Here is a 20,437-nt window from a genome sequence, read left to right as displayed (position 1 = left end):
CTGGATTTGCGACATCACGGACCAAAACCTGTTTGTAAAACGCATGACGCAGTGCACAGTTTCACTTACCTTTTCTGCAGACTGAGCAGTGCCAAAAAAAATGGGGATGAAGGCAAGCCACACTATACACGTGGTGTACATAGTGAATCCAATGGGTTTGGCTTCGTTAAAATTCTCTGGGACACCCCGGGTCTTGATGGCGTACACAGTGCATGTGACCATGAGCAGAATGCTATAGCCCAGGGAACAGATGATTTGCAGATCTGTGATGTCACATTTGAGAACCCCCCTGGCCAGCTCTGGGTTCATGGTCTTATGCTCATCATAGTCTATGATGATGTTGGGTGGGTCGACGCCGAACCAAATGAACACGCCTAAAAGCTGGACGGATATTAAGCTGGAGGTGATGGCCAGCTGGGACGTGGGGCTGATGAGTCTGGGGGCCGTCACCGATTTCTTGCCCTGCTCGAAGATGCGGTAGATCCGGTTGGTTTTGGTCAAGAGGGCGGCGTAACTGATGCACATGCCCAGGCCCAGGAACACCCGGCGGAAGGAGCACACGGCCACGTCGGGCTTGGCGATCATCAGGAAGGTGATGATGTAGCAGAGGAAGATGCCCGTCAGGAGCACGTAGCTCAGCTCGCGGCCCGAGGCGCGCACGATGGGCGTGTCGTTGTAGCGGATGAAAGTGGCCATGACGAAGATGGTGGCGATGATGCCCAGCATGGCCAGGAAGACGGGGATGACGGCCCAGGGCGAGTGCCACTCCAGCTTGATGATGGGGATGTCCTGGCAGCCCGTCCGGTTCTCGTTGGGCCGCTGGTCGTAGGGGCAGTGCTGGCAGGTCATCTCGTCCAGCTGGTACTGGTAGCCCTCGCAGGGCTCACAGGACCAGCAGCAGGGCGCGCTCTTCTGCGTCTTCTTCCTCTGGCCCGGCTTGCAGGGCAGCGTGCACACCGACGCGGGGATCTCCCGCACGCCTCTGCCCCACTGCATGTCCTCGATCTGCAGCAGGGGAGGAGGAAAGGAGCCACCGATTATTCCTGGGGAGAACAGGAAAACCACCACCACCACCACCACCACCCAGTCTCCGCAGCCCCTCCCAAGGCCAGAGCAGGGGAAGGAAGTGGGGACCGAGGTAGGTCAAGCGCTGATTCTGCCCCCTTCACTGTCAGTCTGACTGGGGTGGGTGCTAAAACTGTTAGTATAGCAGGAAGGGCGTTAGCCTTGCACGCAGTTGACTCGGGTTCGATCCCCAGCATCCCATAGGGTCCCCTGAACACTGCCGGGAGTAATTCCTGAGTGAGTGAGTGAGTGAGTGAGTGAGTGAGTGAGTGAGTGAGTGAGTGAGTGAGTGAGTCTGTGAGTAACCCCTGAGCATTTGTTGGGTGTGACCCCCCAAAGGCCCCCTCTAAATACATATATACATAAATAAAAATAAAATCATATCATTCACTCCCATCCCAGACCTCCTAGATAAGAATATCCTTTTAAAAGGGACCTCCGGCTCTCTTTATTTTTGACAAGGGACCCCTAGGATTCTGATGATGAGATAAATTCAGACATGCTAATATGTGCTTCTTCAGAGGACAAAGTGTCAATATTCCAACCTAGCATAAAACCACCACCACCGCCACCACCAAAACCCATCGTGTGTAAAGTTGCACTCATCTTCCCCACTAGGGGTCTTTGAGTCTGGCTGGAATGGCCGTGCTGGTCACCTTCTCTGGGCTTTGCTAAGCTTTCCTGCTGCTTTTGCTCAGAAAATAATTGTTTTCCTCAGAGGGGCTGGAGAAATGCTTGCAGAGCCGGGCATAGACTCTGCGTGCAAGACGTTGCCTTGGATCCTGGCACTACCTGGTCCCCAAGCAAACAGCCAGGAGTAGCCTAAGTACCCAGAGTGGCTCAAATCCCCTCCACCTCATGAAAGATTTACTCATTTCCCCCATAATTCTGCTCCCTTTGGCTTTGCTGCAGTGACTGGGGTCACACACCTGGGGGTACAGTGCTGCACTTTTAAATTGGGGTGCTTAAAGACACGTTGTATTATGGCATTAGCATCACTAATGTCTGTGGTGCTGAAGCTACACCTGGAGTGTGGAATGGTTGTGGGGATCACATGCATGCATGGTCTCATACAGGCAAGAGAATATTCGACCCTGCATTCACATTCTCTGGGCTGTTCACGGAGAAATCCTGAAGGCAAGTTCACTGAATTCATTACATATCACCCAAAAGTCCTTGTTATTGAAGGTATGGTGGGGAGGTGAAGAGAAAGATTATGATGAGTTTTCTTGAACTCCTGGATACAGCCATTCCAGAAGACAGTGCCCTAGGCTGTGACTATTGTAAGTCAGGAAAGTCCAGTATGATGAGATGATTGGAATCCTATTTGTTATTTGTAACCAAGGAATGTAAACAACACGAATCAGTAACTTTGGTATCTACAAGCTGCAAAAGATGTACTAAGTTGGCAAATTAATATGGAGAATTCCAGTGAAGAAACTTCCATACATACTTAATTGAAATTTTAATACAGTTGGACCCAAAAATTAGGTTTAAAAGATAATGGAAAATCTGAGACATATTTGATGCATAATTTTAGGAGATAAGAGAGGAGAAACTAATTTATTGCTCAGTGAATTTTAGAGCTATGTTAAAATAGGATGCAATATATAGCATGGGGTGACACTTCTGTCAATTTGCATAAGAACGACATTCAAAATCTCAATCCTGTGCAGCGAACTCTGAAACAAAGCCACAGAGGGACAGAGTTTCAGGAAGGCAGTATCGCCTCCCAGCGACCGAATTTCAACTTGAACCAGAGATCCAGGATTCTGCCAATGAGCTGTGCAGACTCATTTGTTCGGGAGTGAAACCCAAGGCAGCTCTGTTACAATCTACGCAAATATAAAATATGGTTATTTCATTCCCGACACCACTCTTGGTTAGGCAGAAAGTCAGTGGCACCGATGATACTAGAGCCATCGAGAGAGGGAATTGGTTTGCCATAAGAGAGGGAAAAAAAATAGCCATTAGCTTTGCAAATGTCACATTTCCAAAAATTTGAATCTACAAAACATGCTGTTTATCAATACGAATGTTTCTACATGTCAAATGAAAGATACTACCCATGGTCACTAAGAAAGATTAGCCAAAAGGAAAAAGCTCTACAAATAATTACATTATGTCAACCCAAGATTGCCTGATCCCAACACAAGTGGGTACTGAAATGCCTTATGATTAACTTGATCTATGGGGATTGACATAGAGCTCATACAAATATGAAGACAAATAAACACTGCATGTAATACTTTATCACCAATTTCCAATGGTGCCAGCTCACTGTGTTTCCCCCTTGGAATAAAATAAAATGCCCAGCAATGCTAAACTGCTTTTTTTCTTGAGTTATCCAAATACATACAAGAGCGGTAACGACAAACATTACATTGACTGATTACTTAATTTGTTTTCAATTTTCATTTAAAGTAGATCTCAGCTCAATTTAATTGTATATATTAAACCAACAAAGTTGTCTCTTGCTCCAAATGAACAAAAGTTTAATTTACTTGCTTTGCAAACAAAAATCATTATTGAAAATATAATCTGTCTTCCATGAAGGTGCCAAGTAGCCTTTAACAGCAGCAGCAAGTGAGAATTTTGTTAAAGCAATGCATGATTTGTGACTCTCCGTGCCCATCCATACAAATCCTACGCCTGCCTCCAGAGGAAGAAACAGTCCACTGTAAATGCCGCTGGCACCGACGTACAGGAAAGATAATCAGTTACAACTATAAAGGAATTAAATAGGGTGTCAATTCGCTGGGGCAGAAGGCTGGGTGGAACGCAGTTTTAAAGCATGCTCTGGACTCTACACCAACTGTTTTAGGAAGCCGGGGATCCTGAGTCAACATGAGGAAAAGTGGCTTGGGTGCTTGCCTCTGTCTTCCAGAGAAGATAGTTCTAAATTCCAAGAGGCATCCAAGGTTTATGGTCAATGGATATTCGGCTCAGTAGATGAGAAAGGGTCATGGCAATGCCAGCTCATGGCTGGGGCACAGCAGCTCTTTATCAGGGTTACCACCAAATATGGGGCAGGGTCCTCATGGTGTGGGTATATGGAACAATGGATTGGGAAAAAGAAAGCTGGATATTTCCAGAAATGAATATAAATATGAATATAAACACAAGCATGCAGTGGAATTTGAGGTAACTCCTTGATACAGTGAGAAGTGAAAGGCACACTGGAGCCAGAGCACGCTATCACCAGCTTCGTGATTTGGAAGAGAGCAGAACTGATGGCTGGTGCAGCCGCAGCCATTCTGCAATCTCGACATCCAGAGAACATAAATAAATAAAAGAACCAAAGTGTGTGTAGGACAGCACAGAACCGTGTCTGTCACTCACCAAGGCTTGGTGCTCTAGCCAGCTGAGACCACAGACACTTTCTGGGCGCTTACTTTGTCACAGGTTCAACCTCGAACACAGGGTCTTTCTGCCTTGGGCTGCCAATCCAGGCAGGTAGACCTCCTGAGACTTTTAGACAATGCACCAAGGATTCAAATCATTTTCAGGACAGTAGGAGGCTCCAGAGGGAAACAGAACTTCTGTATCAGACATGGATGGGCCCAGGGCAGGAACTGGCCTTGCAGGTGGCCACGCCAGCTCCCGACTGCATTTCTAGCACCTCCGGTTCCTCTGAGCACAAAGCCCGAGCACTGCAAGGGGGTGGATGACACCCCAAGTAGAATCAAAAACGCTTGTTCTAGTGTTCTAGTCTCCCTCCACATGCTCAGGAAAGAGGAGGAGCACGTCAGAGATTCAGCTGCTAATCCTCAATTTTTGCTGAGACAAACAGCAAAGAAGAGAAGAAGCGTGTGCGAGTTCAAGTACTTCAGTGGTTGTATTTGGACATATCTGGCATAGCCTGCACACTACGTAATGCCGGTGTCTGGCATAACCTGGGCACCAGTGCTAGGAGAGAGTTCTACTCCCAGGAATGCATAGCCCCTAGCATTTCTGGCGGTTTAAAATCAAACCAAATGAGAAGCTGTCTTCCTGCCAAGCGCTGAAACCAGAGAGAACGTTTTATCATCACTGGGAGCCCCACTTATACCTAGAGATCTGTTCCTTTTTCTGCACAAGGCCATCTAGCTGCAAGGTCCAGGACATTCCCCTGGTAAAATTCCATCTCTATATTTCCAAAGCATTTTCCCCGCTGCAGTATTTTTTAACTACTCCATATTTCTGTAGACCAGCCTGGTCGGTGCGATTCGTGAATAATTTTCTGTAACATTATTTTTACTTATTAAAACCTTAACAGAATGAGCTGATTTTAAAAGAGCTTTCTTATTAAAATGCCATTTATTCATTAAAATACTTTTGCCCTGTTTAATTTATGGAAAAAGCATTTTCAGGAAAATGCCCAGGATTTTGAATCTGCAAGAACTTGTAACCAGAGCAAGGAGTTACGGTTTGATTATGGGGTTGCATCCAGGTGTGTGGGTAGGGGAAGAGTAACAAGCAACGGATCCTGAAGGGTTCCCCAGGACCCCAATATGGATTCAAAAACCGAACCTCTATTTGTTAACCCCAGACAGCAAACAGGACCACAATGTAATGCTATGTGTCGGGGATGTTCTAATATAATAAAAACTCTCCTTAATTCGCACCCTAGTGATTCCCAGACTGTAGTTACAGGAACCACCCGTTTTAGAAATCAGGCACCAAAATCAAACTTTGTTGGAGAATTTCCCAGGTACCAAGTCTATCCTTTTAGGAGTGAAGAATCAAAGAAGGATCACGCAGATGGGCACGAGTCCAATCAACACTTGGATCAACACCAGCACTCATGGAGTGAGCCAACACTTCCCTTGCCTGCAAAGCCTCTGGTGGGCAAGGTAAGGACACTGATTCGAGGGTGAAGGACCTCTTAAATGGCCCCAGAAAGCCCGGAGGTGCCCTCCCAGTCATCCTCAGCCATCCCGTCTGGCAGGTAAATGCAGAGGACCAAGGATGTGGTGCTTCTCGGACCCTGCAATGCCAGGGATTTTCTGAGCCACCTGGTGTGGCTTGGGCCCCCCGGGGATTCACCCTGTGATGCTCAGGGTGCCATGGGGTGCCAGTGGTAGAACCAGGGTCAGTTACAGGCGTGTGTCTGAATCCTACATGGGTCTCTCTCGACCCCACAATGATGCCATCCTGTTCAGAGGCTCCACACGTGCTCTGCAGACAAGGCTGAGCTAGGCTGAGCCCAGGTCCCCACAGAGCTGGGATGGAGAAAGAAATCTTTCTGCTATTTAGGAAATCCAGTGGTTGCAGATCTACATGCCTCGAATCAGTTCTGAAGTGGAAATGGCTCTGGCATTTATGAGGGAAGAAAAGGAGTTAAATTGGGAGCACTTGAAAGTAGATAAAGGACCAAACATAATGGCCTCTCACTATCTGTATTGCAAACCACAGTGCCCATAAGTAGAGAGAGAGCAAGAGGGAAATTGTCTGCACAGAAGTAGGGGGGCAGGGAGGGATGGCGGGGGGATACTGGGGACATTGGTGGTGGAAAATGTGCACTGCTGGAGGGATGGGTGTTCGATCATTGTATGACTGGAACTCAAACTTGAAAGTTTTGTAACTGTAGCTCACGGTGATTCAATAAAATAAATAAATGAAATAAATTGGAAGGACTGCAGTGCAGGGTGGGAAACAAACGATGGATTCCTCACGGAGGGGCACCAAGGAGAGTCAGTCTTGGAGGGCTCTCTGCACTTCCTATGTGCTCTCTGCACTTCCTGTGTGCTCTCTGCACTTCCTGTGCTCTCTGCACTTCCTGTGCGCTCTGCACTTCCTGTGTGCTCTCTGCACTTCCTGTGTGCTCTGCACTTCCTATGTGCTCTCTGCACTTCCTGTGTTCTCTGCACTTCCTGTGTGCTCTCTGCACTTCCTGTGCGCTCTGCACTTCCTGTGTGCTCTCTGCACTTCCTGTGTGCTCTCTGCACTTCCTGTGCTCTCTGCACTTCCAGTGTGCTCTCTGCACTTCCTGTGTTCTCTCTGCACTTCCTGTGTGCTCTGCACTTCCTATGTGCTCTCTGCACTTCCTGTGCGCTCTGCACTTCCTGTGTGCTCTCTGCACTTCCTGTGCGCTCTGCACTTCCTGTGTTCTCTGCACTTCCTGTGTGCTCTCTGCACTTCCTGTGCTCTCTGCACTTCCTGTGCTCTCTGCACTTCCAGTGTGCTCTCTGCACTTCCTGTGTTCTCTCTGCACTTCCTGTGTGCTCTGCACTTCCTATGTGCTCTCTGCACTTCCTGTGCGCTCTGCACTTCCTGTGTGCTCTCTGCACTTCCTGTGCGCTCTGCACTTCCTGTGTTCTCTGCACTTCCTGTGTGCTCTCTGCACTTCCTGTGCTCTCTGCACTTCCTGTGCGCTCTGCACTTCCTGTGCTCTCTGCACTTCCTGTGCACTCTGCACTTCCTGTGCTCTCTGCACTTCCTGTGCTCTCTGCACTTCCTGTGTGCTCTCTGCACTTCCTGTGCTCTCTGCACTTCCTGTGCTCTCTGCACTTCCTGTGCTCTCTGCACTTTCTGTCCTCTTTGTACTTCCTATGTTCTTTGCACCTCCGCTACTCTCTGTTCTTCCTCCATTCTTGGTCCTGGACGTCACTGTCCACGTCAACATGGCTGAGTCCGCCTCACACTCTCTGTTCGGGTCTCCCCTTCCAGTCCGTGTGGGGGTGCCCCAGGTGGAGAGCAAATGCTCTCAGGCCCACTGGAACCACGCGTGGCCCTTCCTAGTCTTGAAACTGTCAGAATGTCCCCTTGGAATTTGAGTGGGTTCCCCATCTACTCAGACAGTGTTCAGCAGACACACTGGAAGGACCCCCAAAGTCCTTCCACTGTCGAGTCGACTCCCCCCTCTGCAGCTTCGTCTGCCTTCCCCTCCCCTTCCCGCCCCCCAGGAACCCTTTACTCTACCTGCAGAATCCCCCTGTAGGGCCTTAGGGTTCCCCATTTGCACCAGCTATTTCCTTGCCCTGCTTTTCTCCAAAGTCATCACCAGCTTGCTCAAAGCCCACCCACCACCATCAGCCCAACCTCTCCAGGGCTGGACACATTCACCAGCTTGCTCAAAAGCCCACCCACCACCATCAGCCCAACCTCTCCAGGGCTGGACACATGCTTCTCCCTTGCCTGAGATGTCCGTGCTCTGCATATTATTCTCTTTCCCTTCCACGTTGAAACCTGGGCCTCTGTGCTTCTGTGAAATTACCCATAGAGTCTACGATTCTTTGGGACTTGGGCCAGAGTCTCCCCCCAGCCCCCCCCACCCCCTGGAAAACTCCTTGAATGAGGCATGCAGGCAAAAGTCCTTAGGGGGGAGGGACCTTCGCCGAGTGCCCTTGGATGCTCTTTACTCTTCCTAGACTTGGTGCCCTGAGTCTGCTGTTTTGAATAAAATCAACTACACGAGCAGGAATAACAGTGTCTTCTATCCCCGCTGCTGAACCTTCCCTCCTAACTGGCTCGGCCACTCATCTTGGGCTTTCGCACTACAGACAACTTGCAAATTGCTTTTCACTCATTCACCCGCCAGGTGAGTGGGGAAGAGTGTTCCTCAGTCCACTGGCTTCTGAGACCAGAACGTTTGACTTCCCTGCTGTGTTTCCACTGTTGTTCTTTTCCTCCCTCCTCTCATTTATCTAAGCCTCAGAACCCCTTTCCCGAACTGGGAAAATAAAGCTGATTTCACGAAAGATGTGGGTGAGGATTCCACCTCTCATTCCCACGGATCCTTGTGCCACAACATCATCCCTGGACACGACCTTCCCCTCCCCTGTGCTGCCCACGACAGCCCCTAACCATGGCTGCAACCCCCAGAGGGAGCAGAGGTACCGCAAAGGATTCTGGGCATCAGCCAAGGCTCAGGACTGATTTGTATACACGATGGAGCATCCCTTTTCTTTCTTCCTTTGTAAATGTTCAGGCCTTACTCCTAGCCTGTGCTCAGGGGACCAGGTGGCTTCAGGGACTGACCCGTGATTGGCCATTTGTGAGGTGACTTACGTGTTTGTACTCTCTCTCTCTGGCCCTTCTTTTCCTATTTAATGTTCTTTTGTGTTTGGCGCCCACACCTGGAGGTGCACAGGCACAGCTACTCCTAGCCCAGTGCTCTAGGACTGCTCAAGGCTGTGTGGTGTCAGGGATGGAACCAAGAGCTCCTGCAGGCAGAGCCTGTGTGGAGCTTACTCTCTGGTCCCATACGGACCCTGCTCTCCCCACCTGTGGCATCGATCAGCACAGACGAGCAGTTGGCTGGCAAGGCCGTGTGGAGCAGTGATTGGTTCCCGGCACTCAGAGGTCCCAGCGGTCAGTGACGGTTCCCTACACTCGGGGGTCCGAGCATTGCCTCCAGAAGTTTTCCTTCCTTGGGCTGCTGTGACTTGCAGTGTCTCAGAAAGTCCTAAAACTGCATCTGGTGGCACAGTTCAGAGTATGAGCAGGATTTCAGGGGGTTTCTGGGGGACTTCCTGCCTCTGCGTGAAGCACAAGGGTTCTAGCACTATCAAATGGGGCCTGTCGAGGGGCCGGAGCGATAGTACAGCAGGGAGGGCACTTGCCTTGCTCATGACCATCCCAGGTTTGATTCCCAGCATCTAGGGTCCCCCCAGCCTTGCCAGGAGTGATCCCCGAGCAGAGAACCAGGAATAAGCTCTGAGCATTGCTGGGTGTGGCCCCAAATAAACAAAAGTCTATGCAATGGCCTGAGAAGTTTGACTGACATGCACTTTTGTTTTTGTCTTCTAACTAGCGCATAGAGAAACGCCTCTAGCCCACAGAGTATGTGCCAGGGACTGTGTGTCCCTCAAATTCCTAACACTGAAGCATGGCTGGGGGGGGGAATGGCATGGTAGTGGGGCCCTTGGGAGGTGACCAAGAGGTAGGACAAGGACTCTTGGGTGGACATGCGTCCCAGAGAGCTCCCTTGCCCTGGTGAGGAGACAGCGTGAAAACCCCAGGAAGTGGACAGGCCAGACAAGGAGAATGGGGCACTGGGGTGGGGACGGTTGGCCCGGAGCCGGGAAAGACCCCTTCTGTGGTTCTGAGCCACCAGTCTGGAAGTCCATGGGAGCTGCCTGCACGGAGTCAGACAGCTGATCTGTTTATTTTTACACCGAGCAGGAGGTTATCTTTGGAAAGTAGGGCGCATGAAGTGCTAATTTGATTCAATTCCTCTTTTCAGGACTGCCTGAAGACCAGCAGGGGGACAGGACAGGAAGGAAAGAGCGCACCATCCTCAGGGGACCCCCAGGCCCCAGGAGAATGCAGCCAACACTGTCGCGTGGATGCAAGGAGGACGGGGGGTGCCTTAAACCACCATCGTGACATCCACGTGTCTTTCTCCCATCTTATCATTTTTCAGGACACCCAGGGGCACCTCCTTTTAGGACACCCAGGGGCACTTCCTTTTAGGACACCCAGGGGCACTTCCTTTTAGGACACCCAGGGGCACTTCCTTTCAGGACATCCAGGGGCACTCCAGGCACGTGCTGAGCTGTGACAGCCCAGAGAGGAGAAACACTTGTTCCTTTCCCTTCCACAGGAGTTGAAAGCATGGTGGGATTTTTTTGTTTTTGTTTTGTTTTTGTTTTGGGGGCCACACCTGGCATTGCTCAAGGTTTACTCCTGGCTCTGTGCCCCAGGATCACGCCTAGCGGGCTAGGGGATCATCTGGGGTGCTGGGTATGAAACCCCGGTCAGGCGTGTGAAAGGCAAGCACCCTACACCCCTGTACTGTCTCTCCAGCCCCACATGGTGGAAACTGGCACAGGAAGCCCACGATCATTTGAAACCTGGAGTGGACCCGTGGGTTCTGCAGCTGCCTTTGAGGGATCTGGTGGCAGAGCCCCGGAGCGTGTTTCTGGGTGTTTTGGTGGTACAAGATGGGGAAGCGTGGGGCAGAGGGAGCAGCTGAGCAAGAGCAAAGATGCACAAACGTGCTGCACGGCGTGATGAGGCCACACTTGAGAGCCAAGCAGAGCGGGAAGAAGGAAGATGTGAAAGCGAGACCCAGGCCTGGCCTTTGCGTACTGACCCTTCCACACTGACTGCTGCCTGGTCATTTCCCAGGGCCATGGGAGAGTCTCACGATGGGAGCAGGCGGGTGGGCTCCTGGCCTCAAGGAGCTTAGAGTGGAGGATAAAAACACAGCAAGATAAGGACCCCCCCGGGGAAATGTGTATGTGACAAGGGCCAAGCAGGAAAGCAAAAGCCACGCAAGAATGGCGGGAAAGACTGTAGTGGGGAGGGGCTGCCTCCTCAGTGGTCCCGGGGCGGGCAGAGACAGGGGGAGCCTTGAGGCACTCGCTGTGTGGGGTCCGCCCCTTCAGCCTGGCATGGCAGCCTCCGCCCTTGTGTTAGAATGCGGGCTCTGAGTCCTGGTGGGCAGGACGACGCATCTGGAACAGGCCCTGGGGCTGGCGCTGGCCTGGGCACCACACTCAGATGGCAGGGGCAGAGAGAGGCCGGCCCTGGGCACTGGGTGGGCGCAGCTCTCAAGCATGCAGGGGGAGGAAGCGGGGCCCGGGGTAGGCGTGATGACCCACACACTCTTCTGTGGGGCTGGTGGAGCGTGGCTGCGGATGCATCTCTCAGCGAGAAAGGAGGAAGTTGGCTCGGTCCAATCTCGGCTTGAAAGAGCAGGTCACGTGACCGACAGGGCACGCGTCGGTGGGTCAGGACTTGAGACCTGAGAACCACGAGCGCTGCCAGCAGAAGGCGTGGCCTGTCCGGTGGGCTCATGGCAAGTGAACGTGGGGTCTCCAGACACACCGTGGGTGACTCCCTGGAAAACGGCGCTGAGCCTGCACAGGTGCTGAGCTGAGGCCTGCGCTTCTTTTTTTTTTTTTTTTAATGGTGCTTTTATTTATTTTTATTTTATTTTTTTTTAAATTTTTTTAAATTTTTTTATTTTATTAGTTTATTTTTAATTAGTGAGTCAACGTGAGGGTACAGTTACAGATTTATACATTTTTGTGCTCATGTTTCCCCCATACAAAGTTTGATAACCCATCCCTTCACCAGTGCCCATTCTCCACCACCCGTAAACCCAGCATCCCTCCCACCCTCCCCAGTCCCGTCTCCCCCCACCCCACACTGCCACTATGGCAGGGTCTTCCCTTTCGTTCTCTCTCTCTGATTAGGTGTTGTGGTTTGCAATAAAGGTGTTGAGTAGGCCTGCGCTTCTTGAGAGCTCGTCTGGAGGTTCAGGATGGGGGGCACAGCTGCTCCTAGACCCTTGACCAAAGAGCAGCTGGTCTCTATTCGGGAAACGCTATGGGGCCACACAGTTGCAGGTGGGGGAAGAAGGAGGCGCCCACCTAGACAGTCAGATCAGCCGAGTCAACCCTGGCCATCTATGGGGTGACAGCTGTGGCAGCCAGATCTCCCTCCCCTCCCAAACTCAGGCTTCCTGACCCACATACTGTTCACGGGATGTAGGCAACACACACATTGCTTCGAGATGGATTTCCTCTTCTGGGTTCAAGTAGGCAAGAAAGGACCCAGGAAGGAGGGGCTGGTGCTTCCAGAACTTTCCAGAACTTTCCTGACTGCGCCTACTCCTCACATTAATTTCTCACTCGGGATTGAGAGTCAAGCTTATGACTGGATCTCAGGGACTAGACTGTGTTTCCTATGCTAATGAGCAGCCCCCAAGATGTCCATCTTTGACGATAGGGACTTCAGGAAGATTACTGGGGGGGGCGGTGAAGGAGGGCTCAGATGTAACCCTATTCAAAGAGGATGAGTTGTGTCCAAGGAAGACAAGACAGGCCTGGAGTGTGAGCTCATGAGCCAAGGTCATTCAAGTTCATGGCCAGAAGGCAGCCAGGGAGAGGTCACGGCAGAAACCAACCCAACAGCACCTTGAACTGGAACATGCAGACTCTTAGACTGAGAAAATGCATTTCTGTTGTCGAAGCCCCCTAGTCCACGATCCTGGGCCAGAGAACACGAAACCAACTGACACTCCCAGGAGACCCACCTGAGCTGTGCAAATCAAACACATTCCCATCCATCTGTGCAAATCATACGTGCTCCCACCATCTCCCCATGGTCACAGTTAGCTTCCTTTGAAGAGGGGTTCAGAAGCATTCCTGGGGAGTGGTTGCTGACTTCCCATCAAGGGCTTGTTCCCAGGATGCTTAGAAAGAATTTGTAACAGTTCCAGGCTTAGCCCCCGCCAGGAGAGTTGTGACTGGAGTGGTCAGGGGTGGAGCTTGGAACTCATCAGGTCATATAAGCTCCCCATGCAGCCAGAGGACTGAACTAGTGGGTTGAATTATTTTCTTAAAGATGCTTCCAGAGCCCCCGGAGACAGGGGTAGTGTGTGTGTGTATGTGTGTGTGTGTGTGTGTGTGTGTGTGAGAGAGAGAGAGAGAGAGAGAGAGAGAGAGAGATAAGAGAGAGAGGAGGGGATTCTGTGAATAAATGCAAGGCATACACTTTGAATTGTATTCTTCTCCAGACTTGATAGGTGATAAACAAGAAGTTCCGTTTCCCTGCCTGCTCTTTAAATCTCCGAGACTCCCAGGCAGGCAGCTGACTTGGTCTTAGATGACATCCACAGCCTATGGGCACCAGAACACCAGCCCTCTTGGTAATTGCTCGTTTTAATGGAAAAAGCAACTGCTAATATATAGATGCATTATTCAAATGCACTCTCTCCCATCTTTCTTGCCAACCTGCACATTTCTATAATAAGTCATTTGTTCGGAGCTCAATTATTTTGTGATGTTTGATTAAACAAAATCAGCACCAAAATAATTCTATTAGAGTTAATTGACATCTTCTCACAGGAAAATTAACCACTTTGCTGGTCGCGCTTTTAATCACAAGCTTCCCCCCACCCCCCGATTTCAATGGCCATATCAGTGCACAATTCTTGAGGGCTGCTTCGAGATGGAATGCAACCTTACAGATTGCTTTTGCAGAAACTGTTACCATGTCAACAGTTCAAACAATTATTCAGCCTTATAGACACCACTACAATAGTCATAAGATTTGGCAGCTGGGATTTAACTGTTAAAGCCTTGTAATTAGTTTCTTAATCCAGAGCTTGAAAATGATAATAGTTTAATGCCCAGACAATATCAATAACATTTAGGCAATGCAATTCACTGAAATACACAAACCCCTAATTCTCTTATTAAATATATGAGAAGGAGACAAAATTAGCTGGGGCCAGGGTCAGATAAACAAGCTGGGTGTAATACTGTGCTACTTCTCGTTGTTGGAACTGTTATTATTTTGCTCTCTGCTCTGCCCCTCTCTTGGCCCCCAACTAGGATGAATATGGAATTCTCTAATGGCCAGAAATATATCCATGTTGGAGACATTGGCCACATTTGCTGTTTTAATACCGAGTTAATATTCTTACTCACAAAACCCGAGTTTCTGGGACATGTGGGTGAGGTAGAAGGAAGCTCTGGGACCTTGACGAGGGAAACAGGCATTCTGGTGGCAGCTGTGGTGTGGGAAGGAGGCAAGCTTGGAATTGTCATTAACTGTTGTCAATCATACTACCTCAATAGAGAGCAGTAGGAGTGAAAAACAACCTTCAGACTAGGGGCCAGAGAAACGACAGTTCAATGAGCTGGGTGCAGATTTTTCAGGATTTGCAAAGATTCCTTCCCTAGCATGGCATTGCCCCTGAGCATTACTGAGAGCGACCTCCAAGTGTAGAGCTAAGAGAATCCAAGGGGGATTTCTGAGCTAAGGCCCCCAAACTAAACAAACAAACAAACAAAAAAACTCTTTGGACCTAAAACTTAATCAGCAAACATTTCACTTGGCAACAACCTCTCAAAAGTAGCATTTTCAATCAATTTTCAAAGATGCCCCCTCGGCCAGGAATTAAATATTGAAATATCCCTATGTCAAACCATCCCAGGAAAGAATTCTCACCTGTACTCACTGAACGAGATAACCCGGCCTTGGATTTGAGGCCTCTGAGTTGATGGTCCTTCTATCTACATTCCATCCCGGTGGTATTCCAACCACAAAAGCAATGAACCTCCGATTCAAATGTGGGTGGAACTGAGGTTAACATTAATTTCAGGTGTGGTGCATAGTGATGCCGTATTTGTATGTATTGCAAAATAACCTACATGATTAACTTTGGTTAACATTTGATCCCTGGGCACAGCTACAATTCTTTTATCACCGGAAGTTTGCTGCTTTGGACTGTCTTAACCCATGAGTCTGAGTCCAAGATCTTTCCCTTCCCAGCTCGGTGGCTATCAAGCCACATAACTGCATGGTACTTGCAGAGTACTTTAGCTAAGTACTTAGAACTTTGACCCCATAAGTTGGCAGGGTTCCCCCATGCCTTGCCACAGCTTCCCTCCGGGCTGCCACCAGCTCCCCTGGAAGCAAGTGTCATGAGCTGTTTCTGCTGCGTGTTTTAATGGACTGGTGAAAACATCCTCACTCATTTTCTTGCTGATGCTCATTTTCATTTTTCCACCAGGGGAAAAGTATGAAAAGGAAAATAAAATAAGAACATCGAGGGTGTAATCACCAATCATAAAAGACTGATTCTGTGTCTTCAGAGGGAGGCCCTTACCCAGGGCCTCAGCTCTGGGCCATGAGAGGGGAGGACGAGCTACAGAAGAGCCGGAGGAGAAGGAGCCGGAGGAGAATGAGCTCTCTTCTCTTGAAGGGGCAGAGAGGAGATCGCCGAGTTCTGCCTTGTCCAGGATTCTTTCACTCTCACCGCCGGAGTGTGCACACCCCCGGAAGATTGTTCAGGAGCCTGTCTCTTCCTGTCACCAAGCAGGTCTGCTTCGCTTTGGGGTTACTGTCTCGATGTGCAAACAGAGAGTCAAGAGCTTGTCTGAGTCTCGCGGTGCCTCACCTCCACCTCGGCTGGGATCTCCTCCCCTCCCACAGGAGCCAGACCCTCCCCAGCCTCCCTGCACGTGCCTTATGCCAACATGAGTCAAGCCCTTCCTCTAGCACGGGGTGAAGCCTGGACCCTCGTCCAGGCCCCAGGACTATGCTCGAACTGCCTTGGGGGGGGGGGGATGACTTGCCTCTGCCCAGGAGGTCACTGCAAACCGCAGTCCCCTCAGAAAGTTCCGCATAGCACAAGTGAAGCCGGTGACCAACCAGCGCCATTTGCTTGTCACTAAGAGGGTGTCTTAACACTGTCACTAAAGCTTTCAGGACCCGAGGTGGAGTTGGTGCAGAGCACCGAGCCCCGAGGTTGGTGGAAAGAGCTTCAGACACTCCTGGGGAGAGGCTGAAAACATGGAGGTCGAGTCTCCCTCCCTCCCTTCCCCCACCTGCTTTCTGAGTTGCAAATACAGTTTTCTGCTGACAGGTTCAAATGCACCACGCGGGGTGGAAGATGGCAGAGCAGGAAAGGCACCTCCTGAGCACACAGCCGACCCCAGGTCCCTTTCCAAGGCCACGTGCTGCCCCCATTGCCAGCTGCCACCTCAGAGGCCCCCAGCACCCCCGCAGGGCCCCGGGTGTCCCTGGCACCATGTCCCCGGGCCCTTGCCTTCAATGGCTGGTCAGCTCAGGGAACCCCACAACCCACTTGGAGGCCCCATTGCGCTGCCCAACCCAACCCGCTAACGACACACACATCCATTGAAAAAAAAAATCTATTGCTGAATTTGCAAACACGCACCTGATCGTGCCCTCTGCACAGCATCTCTGCTCCCCGTTTGGAGTCAGAATCCTGGAGGCATCTCGGGGCCAGTCCTTTCCTCGTCTGCACCTCCAACACATTCCCCACATCGTGCTGCCAGCCCTGACACTACACTCGATGTGCCTCACGGCCCCCAGCCCGAGCAAGCCGCGGGTCTCCCCTCCAGCCCCCTCCACACCGCAGAGTCCCCGAGCTCTGGACCACCCACCCCAGCTCTGGGGCCTTCCCCAGCAGGCCTGAGCCCCCGAGCTCTCTTCCAAGGCTCTCCCGCCACTGCTAAGTCCTTCCAGCACGTTCTGGGCCCTCTGGTGGGTGATTTCTATACCTCTAGCCCAGAGTGGCTTCTGCTCCTCCCGGTCACCCCTGGGCCGCCCCCTCGAGGAAGTGGTTCTGAACCCCTCCCTGGAAAAAGCCCTCAGAGCGGCCCCCAGGGAGTCATGCCTGATCTCTGTCTGTCCCTGAGACAGTACTGGACTTGGTCTGTCCTCCCCTAGGGCAAGCCCGGTGCTGTCCACGCAGCTAGAGCAGTGCCTGACATTCTGTGTCTGAGAGTGTGTGCGTGTCCCCAGCCTGATGGCCACACGCAACAGTGTCCACCTGACAGGCTGGTCCCGGCTTAGACGAGTCTCTGCCATCCAAGTGCTGGGATGAACACCACTAAGATGAGCTCACGTATGTGTATGCGTGTGCGTGTGTGTGCATGTGTGTGTGTGTGTGTGTGTGTGTGCGTGCTTCATCTTCCAGTCAGAGCACCGTCAGGTACTTGCAAACCGGAGCAGAAATGAACATCCGGCGACTGCCCCGTCTGGGAGCTGCTTAGAAGGAGGCCGTGGGGAACCCGCCGGAAGTGGCAAAGAGAGTAAGGAGACCGTGGGCCACTCCAGGGCCCGCTATGGAGAAGGGGGTGGGGGGGCTGCACACCACACCGCTTCCAACTCCAGCTCCTCTGGGCCTTTCCTCGTTACTCACAGGACCACCCCGGGATAAGTGAGCCTGTGGACACGCGCTGAGTGAGCACTGCAGACCGAGTATCTGCATTTCCTGCTGCCCCTCCTGACCACCCTCTATAGCTCACTGCTGCATTGAGAGGGGCCTGGGGGCCAGGGACACCCAACCCCAACCCCTCCGTGGGCAGGTGGTGGCAGAACCCAGAGGAGGAGCAGGACCAGCTGCATGCAGAACCCAGGCTCTGGAGCAAAGCACTTCCGGGGCAAAGGGGCTCCCAGCCCCTGGACTTCCCCCAGCGTCCCCTGTGGCATATGGCCACCAGGGACTCCTCAGGGGAGCGGGCAACTTCCTGTCACTTGGATGACACCCAGGCAAGGTCTTCTCTGCTCGACTGCACGTCCCCTGGCTACACGGACCAAGTCAGCCTCATTGGCCGCCAGCCCGTGGTGCGAGGCCGGCCCACAGCGGTCGTGCCGTGTGTTTGTTAAATGCCTGTCGGGGCACCGAGCGAGCCGGGAGCCCTGCTCTCCAGGGTCCATGTGAGATGGGAGTGGCCTGAGGAGGCTTTAGTGCAGGAACAGGATCAGCTCTCTCTGTAAGAAAATTCAGGGGCCAGAAAGATAGTCCAGGGCTACAGCCCTATCTTGCATGCTAGCCAACGTCGTTTTACCCCAGACACCACACATGCTCCCCTGAGCTCTGCCAGGTGTGATCCCTGAGCAGAATCAGGAGCAAGCCCCGAGCACTGCTGGCTGTGGTCCCCAAAGCAAACCAAACAGACTGCGCAGAAATAAAACTTGAGATCTGAAGAATACACACATTCGTGGGCTCAAAGATCACATCTGGTCCTCCCCAAGGAAAGCAGGGACATGGAGTTAGGGGACAGCGTCGGAGCATGTCCCTGGATCTGCTGAGAGTGTTGGGGCGGGAGAGATAGGACAGTGAGCCTTCCTTGCATGTGGCCCACCTGGGCTCATTTCCCAGAACAGTCTATGTTTTCTGAGCCCTACCAGGAGTGATCCCTGAGCACAGAGCCAAGAGTAAGCCATGAGCACCGCCATGGGTGGTCCTAAAACCAACCAACAAAGACCTTCCCCTGCAGGGGCTGCACAGAGAAGGGCCCCTGTCCCACTCAAGGACTCTTCACAGACAATTCGACACAGGCTGAGCCCTCCCTTCCCTAGTTATGTCTCCTGGATGCCCCAGGACTCTGAGAGTGAGACTTTTTTGGTGTCAGGGTCCTGTCCCTCCTGCCCCTTCGCAGATGACACAAAGCTGCTTCTCCCCACACCTTCCACCCTTCCCTCAGAGTTACTCAGAAGGCCTGGGAGGATGATCTTCAATGGATTATTAAGTCACAATGAAAGAGGCATTTGCATGCAAATGATTAATGGACTGGTTGCCAATTCTTTGTTTTGGTTCATTAAGGCAGAAACACGACATATTAAAGCAGGGACCGGAATAGACTCTTTGCTTGGACCAACCATCCATAGTCTATGGGAAAACTAGGCTAGAGAAAACAACGTGTCTGCTAGGAGAGAATTTACACCAGGCTTCTCTATACCCGTCTCTGTGGCAAACAGGACTGACTCAAGGTCAGTGTTAATTCATGGGTCCAGGTGCACTTGGCAGGGATTTACATCTTTGCCACACATGCTCTGGCCAAGCCAAGGTCACGTAAGGGCCTGTCTTTTCTTGGTCTGTGGATGCGGGTGGGCAGGACTCGGTTCTCCTGCCATAGCCAGTACCCTGGACATGGGCAGCTGGTACAGTTCTGGCCCCCTGGGCTGGTGCCTGGCTAAGTCTCCTTGGAGGCCTCCTTCTCAGAGAGGATGAGAGGTCAAACTATGAGTAAATCTTGGGGAGTGATGCCTATCCCTGCTCTTTAAGGTCAGACGGGATTTCAGAAAGGGAGCAAATAGGTGTCTCCTGCTTTGTACGTTGCAGGCACGGGGCTAGGTGATGCCTGATGATGTTCTCAGTCAACCCTCGGCCATCAGGAGGTTTGGCCAGCCCCCTCCAGCAGACACCCTCATACACCTTCAGCTCCACCCACGAGGGGGTTGGTGAGGGTAAGTCACTCCCTTGCTCATCTACACCATCTGGTCCTGGGCATGCTCAGTCCACAGGTGGTAAGGCTACCCCCAAAGGGACCAAGGGTGACAGCATATAGCACCAGACAGTGGATATCTGTGGATACAACTAGAGTTGGCACATGTGAGGGGTACTGGCCTGCAGGGCATGGAAATCATGACAAAGGTGGGCATTAGAGAGAGGAGGGATGAGGAGGCGGGGGAGAGGATCCCTGATAAGACTTGGGGGGGGTCTACAGTGTCCCCTAAAGGAATCTTGGGGAAACAATACTCTATGAAATCAATAACATAACTTATTATCTATAAAGTAGGAATATAATCTGAAATAAATGTCATGGCCTGAAGACTATAAAATCAATAACATAACCTATAAACTATGAAATCAAAACATACCTATAGTCTATGAAACCAAGCACATGGCTAAAGTCTATAAAATCAATAACATAATCTGTAACATATGAAATCAGAAACATGGATTATAGTTTATAAAGTCAGTAACATGGCCTGTAGCCTATGAAATCAGTAACATGGCCTGTCTATAAAATTGATAACACAGTCAAGAGTCTATGAAATCAGTAACATGGCCTGTCTATGAAATTGATAACATAGCCTAGAGTCTATGATATCAATAATATGGCCTGTAGACTATGAAATCAATAACAAGGCCTGTAGGCTTATGAAA

The 20,437-nt window shown here is 51.1% G+C and overlaps 1 protein-coding gene across 3 annotated transcripts in view; it reads right to left on the bottom strand.

Moving 5' to 3' along the window:
- The window catches only part of GRM7 (glutamate metabotropic receptor 7), an 862,221-nt gene that overhangs the window by 147,520 nt on the left and 694,264 nt on the right, over positions 1–20,437 (bottom strand). For all 3 annotated transcript variants that reach the window (XM_055136460.1, XM_055136457.1, XM_055136459.1), the window contains exon 8: positions 70–1,005. In XM_055136460.1, coding sequence (XP_054992435.1) covers positions 70–1,005 — 936 coding nt within the window. The remainder of the gene's footprint in view (positions 1–69; positions 1,006–20,437) is intronic.

The sequence above is a fragment of the Sorex araneus genome, chromosome 4 (assembly GCF_027595985.1).
Source record: "Sorex araneus isolate mSorAra2 chromosome 4, mSorAra2.pri, whole genome shotgun sequence".
In the NCBI taxonomy this organism is placed as follows: Eukaryota; Metazoa; Chordata; class Mammalia; order Eulipotyphla; family Soricidae; genus Sorex; species Sorex araneus.
Note: the sequence above shows the minus strand (reverse complement) of the source record. Positions and strands in the feature narration are given on the sequence as shown.